The sequence below is a fragment of the Setaria italica genome, chromosome II (assembly GCF_000263155.2).
Source record: "Setaria italica strain Yugu1 chromosome II, Setaria_italica_v2.0, whole genome shotgun sequence".
Taxonomy (NCBI): Eukaryota; Viridiplantae; Streptophyta; class Magnoliopsida; order Poales; family Poaceae; genus Setaria; species Setaria italica.
In genome coordinates, this window is record NC_028451.1 from 47,040,135 (window position 1) to 47,059,529 (window position 19,395).

The 19,395-nt window shown below is 44.0% G+C and overlaps 2 protein-coding genes across 9 annotated transcripts; one reads left to right on the plus strand and one right to left on the minus strand.

The window, feature by feature from the left end:
* The first annotated feature begins 771 nt into the window (after nucleotides 1–771).
* LOC101780072 (SAC3 family protein B) lies at nucleotides 772–11,599 on the plus strand. Of its 6 annotated transcripts, none has more exons than XM_004958460.3 (16): nucleotides 772–1,362; nucleotides 2,349–2,477; nucleotides 3,139–3,336; nucleotides 4,294–4,419; nucleotides 4,949–5,128; nucleotides 5,286–5,513; nucleotides 5,615–5,853; nucleotides 5,980–6,080; nucleotides 6,190–6,405; nucleotides 6,530–6,757; nucleotides 6,828–6,919; nucleotides 7,004–7,097; nucleotides 8,094–8,186; nucleotides 8,265–9,220; nucleotides 9,311–9,425; nucleotides 9,712–11,599. In XM_004958460.3, the coding sequence occupies exons 1-16, from the start codon at nucleotides 887–889 to the stop codon at nucleotides 11,473–11,475; spliced, it is 5,235 nt and encodes a 1,744-aa protein (XP_004958517.1). In that variant the 5' UTR covers nucleotides 772–886; the 3' UTR covers nucleotides 11,476–11,599. The 6 variants fall into 6 exon arrangements, with proteins under 6 accessions (XP_004958517.1, XP_004958518.1, XP_012699477.1 ...); XM_004958461.3 differs by having other exon boundaries at nucleotides 4,949–5,077; XM_012844023.2 differs by having other exon boundaries at nucleotides 2,349–2,461; nucleotides 3,156–3,336.
* Nucleotides 11,600–12,208: 609 nt separating this feature from the next.
* Nucleotides 12,209–15,816, minus strand: LOC101780756 (probable protein phosphatase 2C 65). Of its 3 annotated transcripts, XM_012843816.2 has the most exons (5): nucleotides 14,695–15,796; nucleotides 13,352–13,483; nucleotides 12,895–13,262; nucleotides 12,759–12,811; nucleotides 12,209–12,675 (listed from the first exon to the last, which is right to left on the minus strand). In XM_012843816.2, exons 1-3 carry the CDS (start codon nucleotides 15,583–15,585, stop codon nucleotides 12,906–12,908), a joined length of 1,380 nt encoding a protein of 459 aa, XP_012699270.1. In that variant the 5' UTR covers nucleotides 15,586–15,796; the 3' UTR covers nucleotides 12,209–12,675; nucleotides 12,759–12,811; nucleotides 12,895–12,905. The 3 variants fall into 3 exon arrangements, with proteins under 3 accessions (XP_012699270.1, XP_004958520.1, XP_004958521.1); XM_004958463.3 differs by lacking the exons at nucleotides 12,209–12,675; nucleotides 12,759–12,811 and having other exon boundaries at nucleotides 13,065–13,258; nucleotides 14,695–15,816; XM_004958464.3 differs by lacking the exons at nucleotides 12,209–12,675; nucleotides 12,759–12,811 and having other exon boundaries at nucleotides 13,065–13,249; nucleotides 14,695–15,814.
* Nucleotides 15,817–19,395: the final 3,579 nt, after the last annotated feature.

Below are 19,395 nucleotides of genomic sequence, written 5' to 3' on the forward strand. Positions count from 1 at the left end.
AACCAATGGCCAGCTCCTGAGATTTAAAGTTCATAGCATTCGGTCAAATTTAAAGTTCATAGCATTTGGTCAGATTGAAAGTACTATAAACTACCAAATGCATTTAATGGTAAAAAGTTAAAACCTCTTGTTCAAATTCGATCCGATTGGAGAAATTTAAAGCACATTTGCACCAGAGGATAAAAATTCTTCCTATATCAAAAATCGTCCTCCCTGTATATATGAGCGAAGTTGCAGAAAATATTTGCGAGATTAATGTGAATACTATACAACCACCGTTCATCCCCTAAGTAGACGTATCATACTACGGGGGTGTTTGGATCTTTAGTCCGGACTAAAATTCATGTCATATCGAATATTCGGAGGCTAATTAGGAGGATTAAACATGAGCTAATTATAAAACTAATTACACATATGGAGGCTAATTCACGAGATGAATCTATTAAGCCTAATTAATCCATCACTAGCACATGTTTACCGTAGCATCACATTGTCAAAATCATGGAGTAATTAGACTTAATAGATTCGTCTCGTAAATTAGCCTCCATCTATGCAATTGGTTTTCTAATTAATCTATATTTAATACTCCTAATTAGTATCTAAACATTGGTAAACCCTGAGGTTCCCTGCATCTACTGAAGTTGGGCTTCAGTTCGCATGAGGGAAAAAATACACGGTTTGTGAGGCACCTGCGTGTAATTAATTATTCCCGCGCTACCTCGAAGGTGCCCACTGGCAGCTAGGCCCCACGGGTCAGTCACCCCTTACCCGCGGAGCCGCTCGTCTACCCTCGATCTCCCCACGCGAACTCAAACCCCTCCTCTCCGTCACGCCGGCGACGAGCGCCGCCGGCTAGGGTTTCGTGTTCCGCGACTCGGCGGAGTCAATGGCCGCATCCGGCTTCGGCCGCGAAGCCGGGCCTTCCTCCCGCGGCCCGGGCTCCGCCTTCCCTGCCTTCGGCGTCGGCGCCGCCACCCCGACCGCGACCGCGTCTCCCGCTACCCCGTCCTTCCCCTCCGCTCGTCCCGCCACCCCGCCCTTCCCCTCGGTTCGCCCGGCCAACCCGTCCTTCCCCTCCCCTCGCCCGGCCACCCCTTCCTTCCCGTCCGCTCGCCCGACCACCCCTCTCGCCGCCGCCGCCCCGCGCTTCCCGAGCCCTCGGCCCCAGCTCGCCGCCGCGGCTACAACCTCTCGCCCTGCTACCACCCTGCCCATGTCCATACCCGTGCCCTCAGCGCGCCCGGCAGCTGCTCCCGGCACTGCCGCTTCCGCGCGTTTCCCGATCCCTCGCTCCACGCTCGATCCAGGCGCGGTTGCTGCGACTGGTCGCCACGTCGCTCGGCATCTTCAGCCCCAACTGAGGTGATGTTTTGTGTTTTTAAACCTTTTTAGTTCTCAGTGATGGACTGCGTTATGCCTGGGGGTGGTAAAGGGCCCTCTAATTTAGCCTAGCAAATTTAAGGATCGGGCTCAATAAAGGCCGGGCCATAATAATATATGATTTTGAGCTAAAAATAGATAGGGCTGAGTTGGATTGTGAAGGAGGTACAAGGGCCACCCCTAGTTATGCCTGTGTTTGTGTTTTTAAAATTTGCTGTGGAAGCTAACTGACTGGTGATTCAGCTTTCAGTACTTGCTGTTGCATCTAAGTAGGTGGAGTGTAGATACTAGAAACCTAGCACTAGGGACACAGTTATGGAAAACCTTAAGCTCGCTGTTTGCCTTCAGTGGAGCTATATTCCACCGGCAGGAATTTCTCTTATGTGATGATCATGACCACACATATCAATGATTTCTGTACTGTACACTTTTGCAGATGCAAAGTTTTGTTTGGTCGGATGTATGCATGCCTCGCGTGACAATTGGCAGATCATACCAGTACAATCTGAATCTGCACAAGTATAAACAATTGGCAGGAGTCAAGTTCTCCTTTGTTCTAGGGCTACATATTCCCACATTGATTGGAAAAAGAGATAGATATAGAGCATTATTGCTAGTATGGTTGTATAACACGTACAACTAAGATTTGATTTATATGTGTCATAAATAATGATTGTAGCTAAATTTTCGAAATATAACTTATGTGCTATATTATTAGCCACACATTGGTGTGGGCAATGTGGCTAGTTTCTCCATTATGACCTGTTCTAGAGAAATGCAAATTTGTATGATCTGCTGTTTCATCATAGAGAAATGTTGCAAGCTGAAAGTGGACGTATCAACCATCTAGCTGATTACATGCCTTATGAACTCTTCTTCTTACATAATAAGTCTTAGATGGACATTTGAAGATGAAAACAACATGTATCCTTGCTGATGGAATTTTTCATGCCTTGCACTCTTTCTAGGCCAGCCACACCATCAGTAAGCAGGCCGGTGGATCCTTTTATTTCCTCAAGAAGCAGGGCCCCATCAGCTGTATCAAATCTGCGTGCGGATTCCCCTGCAGATTACGATAATGGTATGGGACAAAGAAGGTATAAACACTCACTATTGATGCGTCTGTCTCAAGCTACTGATTTAGTTGTAAAGGATATCATGTTTTGTTTTGGTTCTAATTAAGTAACATTAGTATTCTATCCCAGATGCAATTAATAGTACATGGGGGATTGTGAGAAGGTTTATAATTTGGCAACTACATTTCTCTTTTGGAGCTTACATGATTTGATTTTCAGCCAAAATACCATTTTCCAAGCTTTAGTTCTAACTTCTAAGAACATATGCCGCAGGATAACTTTTGTAACATTAGTACTATCACGTAAGCCTCAGTCTATTAGTAAGCGTGTGCGTTGTACCAAACATTCTTCACTTACTGCTGAACTCTGATGCGTATACTACCTTTTAGCAATCATTTAATCTCATGGTTAGATGCACAATGTATTTTCTTTGTTGGTACCTCTTGCATGGAGAACTATGTGAATATTATGATTTCTGCTGTTGGAATATGGAACATAGCGCATAGTTGATGTTAGCCTTGACACACCTGACATGGTATTCTTTTCCTGGAGTACGCTATGCGATCAGTGGACGCAATTGATAGTTAAAAAGATCTCTTTGTTACGTATGTGCCCCATCAAGTTTTTCATGGAACTCGCTTCCCATCAGAAATTTGAAACCTAATGTTTCTTCTATTAACAGGTTGGTGAACTATGCAGATCCATTGTTTGAAAACGGAGGTTTGCAATCTTCAAAGCAATTGAGGATGCCACCTTCAGAGCAAATGAGATTGCACACTTCAGCCAGATCACCGCCATCAAACATTACCAGCAAGTTTAGACCTCCATCGGACTTTCAAGATCATCATCCTGTGCATATTGCTGATCCTCGTAATAATGTGTGAGTTCTTTGATACAATTTTCTCCATATTATCTACTCTGTCACCTTTTAGCTTCGATTAAGGTGCCAGTACAAACTATCCAGAAATTGTAGTTACCTAGCTATTGATTAGTGGTATTTTCGGTACTGTTTGCTATGTTTGGTTGCCATCTCCTTGTTTTCTGTAGATAGTATTTAGGTACCATCCAATTTTGAATCAGGAACCAACCTACTCTCCAGACTGGTTCATGTAAAGATGCATATGATGCAAAGATGCTCGTGTAAAGCCAAGATATGGTATTATGATGCATGAGCAGGTTGTTTTCCTCGTTATAACAGCAAACGGTCAGTTCCTGGATATGACTGGCACTGTTCTGCCTTGGGGAGTAGTGCATCTTGTCCATGTTAGTGATGCTAACCATTTTAGCAATTCAATGCTATCATTTATGGACTTGTGGCTTACCAAGAGATGGGTGCACGCATGCTAATCTGTAGAAACTCCCAGACTGTTGATCTGAACTTGCTTTATTCGGGATTTTTTTAAAAAAAAATGAGGGTGTTGTTTCCAATCAACAATATGGTCCTTATGGATCTTTTTTTTTAAAAAAATTACTGCATTGCTCATTGTTCTTTCCAATAGAATATTATTTCTGTGTCTTTATTTCGTTGTGAGTTGGAGTTGTACTGGACATATGCTCGCTGATATCACAAGGGACAACATTGCCACGTTGTGTTTCTGTAGGTACACTCGCTGTGCTAGAAGGGATTCTGTTGATATTTCCCTATAATTTTCACTTTGTCACTATTCATTGAATCAAAATTTACAAATTGTTGCTTTCACCTCAATTATACAGATAAATGTGGATTCATTGCCCAAAGCCATCTCATTCAGCATGTGCATATATGCCTTGTGCTTATTTTGCCTGTTTTCATGCATGTGTGTTTATACTATTTTAATATGTTCTCATTTCTTCATAGATTCACTGATGCATTGCAAAATCGATCGTTGGATCATAACATTTCAAAAAGGTCGAGGTCACCTACTTTGTCCTATCAGGATGTTGATGGCGCGGCTCGTATTGATACTGGTGGAAATGCGAGAAGGTATCTAAAGATGCTTATTTCTGTGTGGGGTGAAGATTTAATGCATTTAATGCGTAATAACTTTCTTTATAAAGTGCATAAACACCTGATTTTGTAGGAAAGTAACTCTGAAGTATACTACACTTCTAAACCAATCTAAAGAAAAGCTTCCGTTAGGAATTTTTCTGCCACCTTATTGGATGTGTTTTGAACCTGAAGCAGGAAGAGCATGATTACACAGCAAAAATACTTTTCTATATGTTTCTTTCCATTTTGGAAAGTTAGTTCTCTTGAAATTTCAGAAGGGTGGTCTATTTAGGTTCTAATACAATTCTGTTCAAAATCGAAATATTTTTTTCCATTGCCTACCAATATTTTTTTTACTGTCTTAATTTCTGTCGCATGGTTTTCTGAAAATGTTAAAGTAGGATAAGTATTCTGGTATTTCGAAAGCTGGCATGAATGTAACAATGTTCCACACTTTCACTTAATTACATGACAGATTTACTATGGGCTTGCAGCTAATGAGGACAATATGCTTTGTTTGCAGACTGGTTGACTATACAGATACCCTCATCGGTGATGAAAATATTGAAACCTCAAAAAGGATGAGATCGCCTGCATCAGAGTTCACACGCGCGATCAAATCACCGCCATCAGACATCAGAGACAATATTAGGTCATCACCCAACTCAGCCCAGAATCTTCATGCACATGCCGATGTCCAGAAGTAAAGCCTTTTGCTTTGAATTTGTTTTGTTTGATGTCAATTTTGGTCAGTGTTTTGGTTCCCTGTGAAGTAGTTGTTAGCAAATAAACTTACTTCTTACTGTGCCTGCTGATCATTAACACATCATTTAATAGTTGCTTTTTTGCCATCATTACAGGTCTACTGCATCCCTTCCCAAGTTCGGAAATCAAATACAATCGCGCATTGGTGGCGCACGTTCACCACCACATCAGATGTCTAGTCTTTCAGATGACTCCAACGAACCTAACACATCTGCTGTTTCTCCACCAAAGTCTTCTATCCGTAGTGCTACCAGAAGAATGGGGACCTCTCCTTTGGATGCCAGTGATGATGATCACTCTACCCCTTCAACTGAACTTGAGAGGTAATTCTTGTCCTGCACATGACTTTTCACTTCTCTCCTTGCAACAACGTTTCCATTATACATGCTGCCTGTTGGTGTAACTCATGAAACTTTTCCTGCAGGGAGCAACAAGCAAAAGCCAAGCGTCTGGCTCGTTTCCATGTTGAATTAAGCAGGCCAGTAGAAAATACTAATGACTTTGTAAAAACACTCAAAGGCTCTGCAGACAGGCCCAAACAAGCCACATCAGTGGGAAACTTTCCAATGAAAAAAAATGATAATACTGATGAAAGTACTTCGGCTGACATGGATTCGCCAGTGTTAGCCGCGATTGTTGGGCTTTGTCCAGATATGTGCCCAGGTGCTTACTGCTCTAGATCGACTTATTTTTTCACGTGATACTATTTTAGCCCTTCACATTGTCTCTTCAATATACCTTTCTCTAAACAGTAGCAGGTTACTGACAGAGTATCCTTGTTTTTGTTAGAACCTGAAAGGGCAGAGCGTGAGAGAAAGGGAGATCTCGATAGGTATGAAAGATTGGATGGAGATAGAAACCTAACTACTGAGCTTCTCGCTGTTAAAAAGGTCCATACTGTTTCCTTTTAACCTGGCAGTATGGCAGTATTTTATCTGAAATTATTTCTGATTACATATAACAGGAAGCATGATGGAAGTTCTTATCTGATTGATACAGTATAATAGGACTGCTGAGAGAGATGCAGACTTGATAAGGCCTATGCCAGTTCTACAGAAGACAATGGATTACCTTCTTAGTTTGCTGGATCACACGTATGATGACAGTTTCTTGGGCTTATACAACTTCTTGTGGGACAGGATGCGAGCGATAAGAATGGATCTTAGAATGCAACATTTCTTCAATCAAGAGGCTATTTCTATGCTTGAGCAAATGGTACTTTCATATGTGTCCCTACACTGGCCAGTGCTTATTTCATCAAACAGTATGTATTATTTCTGTGGGCACCTGTGTTTTCTGGAGTATTTCATCTTGGAATCTGTCTTTTCTTTCTGAGCAGATAAGGCTCCACATTGTTGCAATGCACGAATTGTGTGAATACAACAAAGGAGAAGGTTTTTCAGAGGGTTTTGATGCACACCTCAACATTGAGCAGATGAATAAAACATCAGTTGAGCTATTTCAAATGTATGATGACCATAGGAGAAAGGGTGTTTTCTTCTCAACAGAAAAGGAATTTCGGGGTTATTATGCACTCCTCAAGTTAGACAAGCATCCTGGTTACAAGGTGAGGTAAATTGGTGGATCTAGTCGGTTGCGTTCAGATATTTGCTGACTTGTACATACATCTGAATTAGGTTGAACCTGCTGAGTTATCTCTGGATCTTGCTAAGATGTCTCGTGAAATCAGAGGCAGTCCAGAGATCTTGTTTGCAAGAGAAGTTGCGAGGTAGTCATAACATTAAAAGTCATTTGTTGTTATCATATGTGCACTAGCGTTTATCTCAATGTCTACATTTTCTATGCAATTCAGAGCTTGCAGAATTGGGAACTTTATAGCCTTCTTTCGTCTCTCAAGGAAAGCAACTTATTTGCAGGCCTGTTTGATGCATGCTCACTTTGCAAAGGTAGAATCATTGCCTTTAAAAGCTGTTAATCAATGTACGCTTTAGTGGACATTATTCTTCTTTCGATGTACTTATGTTTCTTAGTTATCAATTGTGCTGGAAATAATATAATCAAATTAACTGTGTAATTATGACTTTGTGAATTCTTTTCCAAAGGCAAAAATTTTGCTGTAGCATAAACTTCTTAAGTGGCACGGAAGTCCAGTAAAAATTAAACTAGTGGTATGGAAGATACCCAAACTTTTCTTGTGGTATATATGGAATTGAGAACTTTTATAATGGTATGTGGGGAATTGACTCATGATAGTTGTAGTATGGTGCCATTATATTGTATGTCATTTAAGAATTTGCCACCCTCTTGATTGAGTGGCAAAATTTGTCGCCCTGGCCCACTGGCAAGGACTTAGTGGCCCCACATGTCAGTGACAATGGGTGATCACCGTGCAAGAGGGTGGCAAATTATCAAATGCCCTGACTTGCATGGCAATCAGTGGCAATGTGGTATTAGGAATATGTTTCCTAAGGACTTAGGGAATACTGGTTGAACGATTGTAAATGGCGCTCACTTGGTCATCATGGTTATATATCATATGCCTGTCATCATACTGCTTTCTTAGTATGTCTCCGCCCTTTTGATATTAATGAAATGAATTTATGCACATGTACAAATATATGGAAGGGGTGAGAAAGCCCTCCATGCGAAAAAAAAGGTGGACACAAAACCACCCTAATTGGTACAAAGCCTTAACCCATCCAAAACCTAAAGTTTTAACCATCACACTGGAAATTCTAACTTTCAAATCGCCTAAAAGTAATATATTGTGACTTAATGGGTGCACATTGTTACACATTATTAGGTTGTGGGCATCGGATGATTTTATTGTAGTGTCATCTTTCACTTTTACTCAGTATTCACTACTTTCATGTAGTAGGCTATCTGTTCTTCAATTTCAAGTGCACTTCTGTAAAATCTTAACAAATGAAATCTCTTCCCAGTTAAGGAGGCAAGCACTCGCTTCATTGCACAGTGGTCTCCAGAGTGGACAAGGAATCCCTATTTCACAAGTTGTGGAGTGGCTTGCTATGGAGGTAAGTGTGTTCTTGCTTGCACAGTAACTAGTTCAGCACTGGAAAATTGCAATCCTTATCCCTTCATTTTTTTTCAAGGATGAGGACATCGAAAGTCTCTTAGAGTACCATGGTTTTGGATTGAGGCAGTATGAAGAACTGTACCTAGTAAAAGAAGGACCCTTTCTTAACAGTGAAAGTGATTTCCCATCTGGCTGTTCTCAGCTTGTGCATTCAAAGAAATCGCAGAGAGTCATTGTTGATGTTTCTTCTGGGCCAGTTTGTGCTCCTATGAGCAAAAAAAATACTTCTGTTTCATATTCTAGTCGACTCGCTACTGGCAAAAGAGATCTATTTCCATCACTGCATGCTCCTGTGGTTCCTCATGATGGCAGAAGGGATCCCTCTTCACTGTTTTCTGGGTCTGTTTCAACCACTCCTGGCAGACAGATTAGCTCGATGTTTCCTAATCCATTTTCTCCGAAAGCTGCCAATAAATTATTCAGTCCAACACGTCCAAGTCCTCTTATCCCAAATGCTGGTAGAGAAGACAGTGTTTCATCTTTCCCTACTGCTGCTTCTCCACAAAGTAGCAAGAGGGAGATATTCTCAAAAACACCAAAAGTAGCATCGCCAAAACCTGAAGGCAAGCCCAAGTTGACTGATGATCTTACAGCTGAAGATCAAGATAGTGGGCTTGCAGGGTCCCCTAAGAAAGTGGAGATGCAAACAGAGATACTGTGGTCACAAGCTAATACAGAAAACAACAATGCTTTGGCAGAACCAATTGTTTCGCATTCTCTTGCAGATAGCGTTTCTTTAGATTACTCCAATATGCTTGGAGATGAAGACGAGGTCAGGGTAGACATGGATGAGGGAACTCCAGACCATGAAGTTCTGGTTATCGAACCTGGATCACCTATTGGCTCCCCTTCGTCTGATCGCAATGAATATGAGGATCATAATATTAGTAGCAGCACAGTTGATGATTGGTTACCAATTGTTACGTCTCCCAAGAAACAAATTTCCGGTGAAAAGCTGAAGGCAATACTGAGGTTGTTTTCTATCCTATACCTATTTATGTTCCCATTGATAGGGTTTTGGTGGTGCCTAATTAAACTTTGATCCGTATTGTGGTATTTCAGGAAATGGAGTCAACGTGCTGCGGACAAACGATTTCTTAGGGAGCAGAAAAATGCTCTTGCTGTTGAAGCATTGTGTTCTCTATCACTTGGCCCGCCAGTTCATAATACTACAATGGTAAGTCATCTTAAGACATGCTATATTTGTTTTCCAGAACCACTTAATTGAGATGTTGCTTTTTAACTCTCATCCCAAGTGTTCTAAACATCACTTTTTGCAAGATGAAGATTCAAATGAATGAAACTGCAACCTCTGTTGATAGATAAAATAATTTTAACATTGGTTACAAGAAGAAAAACATGTTAAGTTTGATTTTGTCCTATTTTTATATGCAATGATTTTTCTATAAGTTTTCTATGTATTATTTAAAATCGATAATGATACAGACTTGCCTATTATGAAGGTTCCTAAGCTTGCTGTCGAAGAGCTAGACATTGGGCATGCCTTTAAAGAAAGACAAGCAAGGCAGCAAAGATCTTGGTCGCGTCTCAATGTTTCGGAGTTGTCTGGTCCTATTTTACTTGAAACTAACCCTGATGCAAGATGCCTCTGCTGGAAGTTGCTTGTACTTGTCCCACCAGGTGCCATGGAATCCCAGACCAACAATTTTGCCTCAAAATGGCTACTTAGGAAGCTCATGGGTTCTGGAAATGGAGATAGTGGATTGGTTGTTTCATCAGCAGGCCTATCAATTTGGACAGAGTGGATGAGCTTTCCGAACACATGCTGTCTGTCTGTTGTTAGGGCCAGTGATCAGCAAGTTATTGGTAATGATATTGCCAATAGTACAAGCTGTATAGCATTTGTAGTGTCTGAAGGCATTTCATGGGAAATGCAGAAGGCACGACTTAACAGTCTGTTAGCCTCCATACCAGCTCAATCCAATCTTCCTCTCCTGATATTGAGCGGCGATAAATATCATGAAGGTTATGACTATGCTTCACAATATATCACTGACAGGCTTGGCCTCAGTGGTCTTCATGGAGGACAGATTGCTTCATCATTGGTTATTTTTCTTGTTGAACACATGGAAGATTATGCCAATGGTTTCTTTGATGATGACAAGTTGCGTGAGGGTCTGAAGTGGCTGATTAGAAGTTTGCCAAGGCAGCCTGATGTCACTCTTGTGAAGACCCATGAGTTGCTTCTGAACTACTTGAGCGCACAACTTGAGCTGTTTAATACCCGTGTTGCACCTGGAGCTGGACCTGGGGATTGTATTTCAGCATTCAACAATGCTGTCGATCAAGTTGTAGAAGAGGTTATGGCTGCAGCACACACAAACACTAACCGATGGCCAGCTCTTGAGATTGATCTTCTGGAGAGAACAAGTAATGAGAGGATATATGCAGAAGTGTTCTTGCCTAGCATTGGATGGTCATCGCCGTTAAGGATCCAGCCACTGGTTGCGGCCATTAACGCTTGCAAGATTCCAGAGTTCAGTTATGATTTATCTTGGCTAAACCAAGGTTCTCACATGGGCAAGCAAACCCAAGATCAGAAGAAGTTCCTTCAGGAGTGCTTGGCGAGATATCTGACTGAATCAACTCGGTTGTTAGATGAAACTCAGGTGGCCACCGAAGTAAATATTATGGTGCAGAAATATGTTGGCCTTGAGCTCCGAGACTCATACTACTACCTTGTTCCAAGATGGGTGACTATCTTCCGTCGTATTTACAACTGGAGGCTAGCAAAGCTTTCTACCGGAGAGTTCTCAGAAGCTTATGTCCTGAGCCAGCACCTCTATCAGACTCCTGCAGCAGCTAACTCTAATGGTGCCACTGCCACACAAGGGCGCACTGCTAGAAGCAACACCTGCAATGAGGCGTCCATTTTGGAGGATCACAGCACGATGCCTGCTGTGTCAACTGGGCTTTCACTAGATGAAATCATCGAGATCAGTTGCGATCTCGATGCTGTCGATGTGCAACCTGTAAGTCAACAGCCACGACCACCCACCCAGATTCATGAAGAACCCCATGCACCAGCAGACACGGACGTCGAGATGAACACGGTGCATGGTGTTAGCGGTGAATTGTACATACCAAGAAGGGTAGGTTTGGGGGAGCTGGTGCCACTCGGGGGGGACGACAAGCTTGCTCGGCTACTCGAGCAGTGTACCAAGCTACAGGACAGGATCGATGATACGCTTTCCATTTACTTTTGAGCCCGTGGAACGCTGGAAGGGTTACATTACACCATCCTTCCACACTTGTAACATTAGATTTTGCAAAAAGAAGAAAGAAATCATCTTACCAAGTCATGGCAATTTACTGTTGGCGTGAATGAGATGTTTCTAGTGTAGCTATGTAGAAGTTTCTTTCTCGAATCACATCAATCAAGCGCACTAGTAACCTGTTTGCACGACCGTAACTTCTGTTGTAGCTTGTATGCATGGCTACGTAACAAATCGGGATGGAGTTTAGATCTGCATAGTTATTGTTTCTTGGGCGAAACATCCTAGCTCTTAGAGTTGACAGGCCACTGGGTCTGTCTTAGTGATCCTTTTCCGGCCGTACAGTACAGGTAAATCACGAGTCTTCAAAATCAAATCATGTATGCTCGCCGACCACAGGATGTTTGGTTGCCGGACATCATGTGCCACACCTAACCTTCGGCAAGTGTGGTAAGCCATAAAAAATGTGGCAAAAAAATTTGAAGCCACATTTTTCCATAGCAAAAGTAATCTTGCCACACTTTTCCATGGCAAAAGTAATCTTGCCACATTTTTTGTCTCTATGATATATGAAGCTCAAAGAATCTTACCAAAGTTTAGTTGTGCAATCAAACACTTGCCAACTTAGTCAAACTTGCCTAAGATTAAGTGTGGCAAACTGTGGCTGGGAACCAAGTACCCCTAACTCGTGGTACAGCAGCGGCAACCGGAAAAGCATAAGAACGGAATAAAGCTAATAACATCTTTGCACCAGTATAAGCAACGTTTCTTCACCATATTAAACTCGAAGAGGCTCTAAAGCAGCTAAAAGAAGCGATTGAAATGCGCTTTTTCTTGTGAAAGCATCAGCTTGGTTTGCTCTGCACGGCACCCGCATTTCAATTCCAGATCCTAGTTCTATGGCAGAATGACACCGCAAGGTTTGCATCTCATTCCAAACCACGCCAAGCATCAACTTAAATTAAATTTACTGGTAAAGTTAATAAATACAAATTAAGCGGAGAATAACTCCATCACAGACAGCACTTCTGGTGGCGCCCATTGCCACCAATCAATCCCTCTGGTTAGATGACCCAACTTCGGATCAGAACCTTCACATCGTCAGTTTGCGGCAGGTGCTCTAAGAAAACACGAGCAACACCGAGATTTGCTGCTGACCAACATCACATCCATGGCACGGTTAGTAGCTCCCTGCAGAAGACAACAGCCTATGAATAATAGTTTCTCCCAAAAAATCTGACAGGAAAGAGTAGGGTCTGTGGGCAAGATCTTACGGAGGATGGCAATGGGGTATGACAAGGCCTCCTTTTGCCATTTAACTCAGATACTGCATTTGAGCGTGCAAATTATGTCAGTTTGTTTGCATTTTCTCCATACGCCGGTAAGGATTTAGAAGATCGGTGGGGTTACCTCTTCGACTTTTAGCAGGAGGCTGGAGGGACACTTCGTTGCATAGTCCGTTCCAGCTCAGTACCACTGTCCACTTGATGCCAAGATTGTACTGGTTCTGATGCAGCTTGCTCACTTTGCACAGGCTTGGAAGCATCTGATATTCTACGGTGTATTAATAAAGGGTGCGTAGGAGAAGGAGCAACACAGGAGAGGCTTCGTTCTGTTGGAGAGCCCGAGGACGATGACTGCATTTCAGTAGCAACACATCTGTTCAATTGACTAGCTTCTGATGGTACAAATACAGGCATCTCTGACTGTATTGTGTGCACAGTTATTGATGTGCCGATGCTGCCATAGTCCACTTTGTCGCTCCCTGCAGGACCTGACTGAGTAAATTTTGGAAAGAACGATAAATTTTCATGTCGCTGAATAATTTCTTTTTATGCTTGCAGAATTTAAAATTGTGTGCACCTACATTTTCAGAGTCTCGGATATGCACAATGATTATTGTTATATCATCTGTCCTGTTTTCATGCTCCAGCCATAGTTTGTATGACTCTGCAGCAATAGCTGAGCAGGCATCTCGAGGATCTTGATACATAGCAACCTGTAGTGAACCAGAAAGATTTCAGAATTAGTGGCACAGACAGGGCCATAGAGGATATCACAGGCAAAGTCAAGAAAGAAAAATCACATATTTAACATTAGATCATTACTGTTGGCACATGGCAAACCAAAGAAATTTTGATAGCTCCAAGAATGGCATATGTAACAGATTAGAACCACATGCGCCATTGGCAAAGACAGAATGAGTATATACATCAAAAGGCATGAGAATGCAAAACAGCTGTTAGCAGCCTGGTTTTGTTATGGATTTAGTGCTTTCAAAACTCGAGGAAAATGTTGGCACAGAAAGGAGGAGGTTGAGGGGACCAGCCCATTGTTAACTGCAGATCATGTCTGGCCTAATCAGAATAAAATTGACAAAATGCACGTACATCCCTGGTGACTCAGCAATCAGCAGTTCTTTTTGAAGTGGCCTGCCCGTTTTAGGACCAATAAGATGGTCAATATACATTTTTATCAGCAATACTTTAGGAAAGTTTTGCTAGACATGCCTACATAGTCCTTGCAGCCATTTACCTAGCTTGCCCTTCCACTTTTCTGCTCACACTTCTGATTAGTCAATTTTCCATCACAGCTCAAATGCTAGTCTATTCTTCTACTACTCAATAAAGTTACCTCCACTTATGCAGAACTTTATTCAGAGACAGGGAGGGCTTTCATAATGACCACATCAATCCACCTTAAAAGTTAAAACCCTCACCGTTCCACAATCATTACACCATCCTGCAGTTCCAACTTTTCGAGAAAAGCAACTGGGCTGATGGAATGCTTTTTAGTATGGGATCAAAAAGTAGAGTCCATTTGTACTGTTTGCAGCACGTAAAAACTGGACATTATACTGTAGGTAAACCCCTACTCATCAGCAACTACTAACACCATCTTTATACTATTCCTAACAGCTCTCATCTGAAATCATTTCGCACTATGCAGAAAGTCAACTTATGATTATCCATAAATAGAGGTTCTACCTATCGCAATATGCATTATGATTATCCATAATCAGTTCCTTTCACATCAGGAGCCTACATCAAGACTGTAGTTGGCTGGATAAAATGAACAAAGACGTGTGATTACCTGTCTATTTTGTGGACCACGATATGCAGTGGCTTAAATACTAGAACTAATTTAATGGATCGATAAACAGACAGGAAGGAGCAGGAAAAGGAATAGAGCAGAGAATGAAACCAGTACCATGTCAACCACTTCCTGGCTGGAGAGGAACTCGAACACGCCATCGCTCGCAACAACGAAGAACAGGTGGGCTGGAGTGATCTCCACGCTCTTCACCTCAGGCTCGGCGATGACGCCAACCGCCTCGGCCGCGAGATCGCCGAGGCTGCGCGTGAAGGCCGTGCCAGGGTAGAGGCCGTCGCGCGCCCAGACGCGCGGCGGGTCCCCTTCGTCGGGCACCCACCCCTCGGACTCCGGGTCGCGCATGCCCTCCACCTGCTCGACGGACATGACCCGCGCGCCGCAGGCCTTGACGCGCGCGCGCTCGTCGGCGCGGAACGGGGTCTGGTCCCACGAGAGGTCCTCGGCGACGACCCGCCCGGCCCGCCACACCCCGGCGACGGCGCGCGAGTCCCCGACGTTGGCCACGTGGAGCGCGCCGCCGGCCACGAGCGCCGCGACGGCGGTGGTCCCGCTCATGGAGTCGTCGACCCCGGGCGCCGCGTGCATCTCCGCGTTGGCGCCCAGCATCGCCTCCCGGAACGCCGCGGCGGGGTCCGCGGCGAGCGAGCCGGCCCCCGCCGCGGCGGCGAGGAGGCGCGGGAGCGCTTCCCGCGCGAACCCGGCGCAGGCGGCGCCCGCGGCGCCGTGCCCGTCGAAGACGGCGAAGAGGTGGAGGTCCGGGTCCCCCGCGAAGCGCGTGGCGACGAGGTGCGCGTCCTGGGACTCCCGGCCCGGCGAGTCCGGGTAGAGCCCCGCGACGGCCAGCGTGGCGTACTCCACCACCAGCCCGGCGCCGGGCACCTCGGCGCGGCCGAGGGTGGCGCCGCCGTGGCCGCCGGGCCCCCGCCCGCCGCCGGAGCCCCTCCCCGGGGGCCGAGGCAGGCAGCACTTGCCCTGCGCGCAGCCCATGGAAGCGTGTGGCTAGGGTTTGGGGCGCGCTCTCTGGGTGCGTGATTTTGGGGGCTCGGGGAGTTAAGAATTGGAAGGGGGAGAAGGAGAACTGAATGGGGGAGAGATGAGAGGAGACTGGGAAGGAAGGGGAGAATGATTCAAACGAGACTAGGCCGAGACCGAGAGAGAGAGAGAGAGGAGGCACACGGCACGCATAGAAAACTCGAGGAAAGGGCAGGGGTGCCCGGGATTGTATGGGTTTTGGGAGAGGTGCCCAGTGGCAGCGAGACAGTGAGAGTGACACTGAAATTGCCATGGATTAAGCATGCCAGCAAAAACATTTTTTGTAAACTTTTTTTGCTTTTGTTTTGTAAAGACATGCATGTATTTCTCCTATTATACCCATGTTACCAATTTACCGGATCATATCGTTGCAACTTAATCAGCACCTCCAAGCGGCGAGATGTTCTCGTAATAACCAGTTCTGTGCCAAACAATAGCAACCATTTACTTTCTTCTGTGAAGTAAAATGTTTACAGAGGTGTTTTTGTTCGTCGTTTGCAGTTGTGAGACAGGCAGATAGCTGCAATGTTGGATTAACCAGCAGCAACAACAAAAAAAAAAGCTCTGTCCGCTCATTTTCCACACCGTCCTTTGCCAATCTTGTCTTCTAGGACCGGACCGAGACTTCCACATTGGCTAGCGTCCAGTTCAACGGTGCTGGAACCTCTTGACAGACCACCGCAGAAACTCGAGGGAAAGAATAAAATGCGTGGCGTTTGGCCGGGTTCTGGACGGAGAATGGAGTGCCGCGAGATGCCCCATTGGCTAGCGTCCAATTCAACGGGACATGGAGAATGTGACCCTAGATATTTGAATTTCTCGAGACTTTTGTGTGTTCGTCTTGCTTTTATTTGTGAAGTCCATGGTTCGCGAAACTCAAACTTGCCTACCTCCATGTCCTCTCGAGAATGAGAAATTTGCCCTCCGCCAGCCCGCCACTATCCTGTTAAGCGATCAAGCGGATCCGTTAAAAATGACTGAAATTTATTATCTACATTTATCAAGATAAGACGTGTTTTGATTCAAAATTCTTTTATAATTCTATTGTTTTTGGTCAATCAATTATAGTTTATTTTACACACAAAGTGCGAGAAAAATTAAAAGGGGCGTATGGCTTATTATGGATGGAAGGAGTACATTGCGCAATAATTTATAGCATAATAAAATCGATTTCCATCCGAGTCCGGTTCATGCGTGTAAACTCGCAGCTAATCTATTTCACGAGCACGCAAAAAGCTCTGCACGTCGTTCAACTAAAAAGCCTGCGTGGTCATGATTGCAAAAAAAAGATACCATGAAGAAAACACCTTTATCAAATTTGGTTGTAATTTGTTTTCTTTTGAAATATATACTCTCTTCGATAGAAATCAAGTACTATGAGATGACTTAGCGTGCCTTTTTGTCATATAGATGGTTGTGCGAGTAGAAACTGCCGGTGCGAGGAGGAGAATGCCATATCCTGTCACTCTGCTTCCCTGCTCGACCTGCCACCGATCGACGCACACCCATACATGTATGTGCACAAGCAGGCGCAGCCTAGCTGAGCCATATTTGTCGCGTGCCCCAGTACCCCGATCCCTTATGCCCGCGCGCGCCTGCTCACGTGTGCCATCAATCAGCGCGCGAGTGCTTTCGACAGAAAGAAAATCGCGAGCGCGACGTGGATGCGGCGCCGCCGTACGTACAGAGCTCATCTCCTCCGTCCCCTCCTCTTTTTTCTTTCTGCCAGCCGCCTTGGCTCGCGAAACACACTACCGATCAGAAGAGAAAACAAAAAAAAACATTTATCTTCTTACATTTACTTCCCGAGTGTAATTATAATCTTATCCTCATTTTTTCAACTCTGTGATTTTACCTTAAGACTCAACTATTCACAAGCCAATGTGATTTTAATCAATGGTCAAAATAGGGGCAAATATGCAAGGACCAAGGGCAAAATCACATGTTGAGGGTAAAATAACAAAGTTAAAAAAATGAAGATAAAAACATAATTGCACTTCAAAGTAGGGGCAAAATCATCAAAAAAAAATAAAAAATACAAGTAATTAAAGAGATGGATGGTATTCTCAGTACTTGTTTGTACAACCATAGCGGCAGTATCTCCAATTCTCCGTGCACGCTTCGATGTTACTAGTGGACACATGATTCTCAGCTATATATTTCCACTCATATGTTATCTCCGTTCTCTATTATATGAAGTTTGGATGAACCGAACAATTTTATTTTTAATCTATTAGTTCGCTCTAAACGTTATATATTTATAAGTACGGAGAGAGTATCGGTGCCCTCTCTGAATTCATTAATCAGTAGCACTAGCGCGGCTCTCGTGCGTTCAGCCGCCGTCCAGTGGTAGCTAGTGCATGCATGCAAGCAAGCGCGGCGCCTTTTAACACTTTTGGGAGCCGTGAGTGATGAGAGGCATTCCCGTCCCGTTGCTTTCGCTTTTGCCGTTTTGCCTCACGGCAGATGCATGCTGGCATACATGCATGTTGATTCTTGCGTCGCATCTCTCGTGAAAACAAGGGCCAAAATAAAAGCCTTCGAGTGGGATTACCTTTCACGGCTGTAATCCCACTCGACGTGATTATTCTACCTTTTTATGGCTGGTGCTGAGTGATTAACCATCATCACTCGCATCAAGGCATCCGAAAAACGAGCATCGCGGCATCAAATGCGTTCCGGATCCGAGTCTATCGGTATCGCTCCTGCAAGACACGTACTGCTGCATGTGCATGTGTGCTGTACGGGTCACTGCGTTGTGAATTGCAAGGAAAGGTAGCATGCGCCTAGGGCAAAAAGATGGAGATCAAGCTCACGGCTTGCAGTCACATAGGGTGTTTAGTTGCATCCGTACCGGAAACCGCGCAGTGATCTGATGAGAGGCTCCTCAAGTCCCAGAGCTAGTGCAATTGCAGTTGCACAAGTCGATTGCTACGGCCTGGATATGCAGACTGAAGGCAGAAGACTCCCTGCTCCATTTTCTTGAAGGAAATTGTACCACCCATGCTGAGCCTTCAAGTTTGACCGTTGCAAATCTGCAGCTGGTTTCCACGACAATTTCGGATCTGTCATTTTCTCAGGATCTCCCCTCCCACGTGTGGTTTCATTTTCCGGAAGGTGAGTGGATGAGTTAGCTGGTGCACTGCTTCTTGGCCCAAACAGCCCACTTGGGCGTGGACGGAACTAACGGCCCAAACATACATTTCACGCGCACAGGCGCCAGCTATTTTTTTTATGGAAACTACCATCAATCAGAAAGATAAAATCACGGTATGCTTCTTAATTTCATAGGATTGAAGTATAATTAACATTCAATTCCTACGTGTTGTCTACAATCATGTGATTTGAGAATCCTGCATTACAAAGATGGTCTTGATCATTGGCCATAAGCAACAAAAGAAATGTTGACCCTTCTTGGTCGCATTAACTTAACTACCCCATGCGAAATAACAGGTTAAGGGGGTGTTTGGATACGAGGTGCTAAACTTTAGCAGGGTCACATCGGACATTCGGATGCTAATTAGAAGGACTAAATATGAGCTAATTACAAAACTAATTGCACAGATGGAGTCTAATTCTTCCATCTAATTCACGAGACGAATCTATTAAGGCTAATTAATCCATCATTAGCAAATGGTTACTGTAGCACCACATTGTCAAATCATGAACTGATTAGGCTAATAGATTCGTCTCGCGAATTACACTCCATCTGTGCAATTAGTTTTGTAATTAGACTATATTTAATACTTCTAATTAGTATCCAAA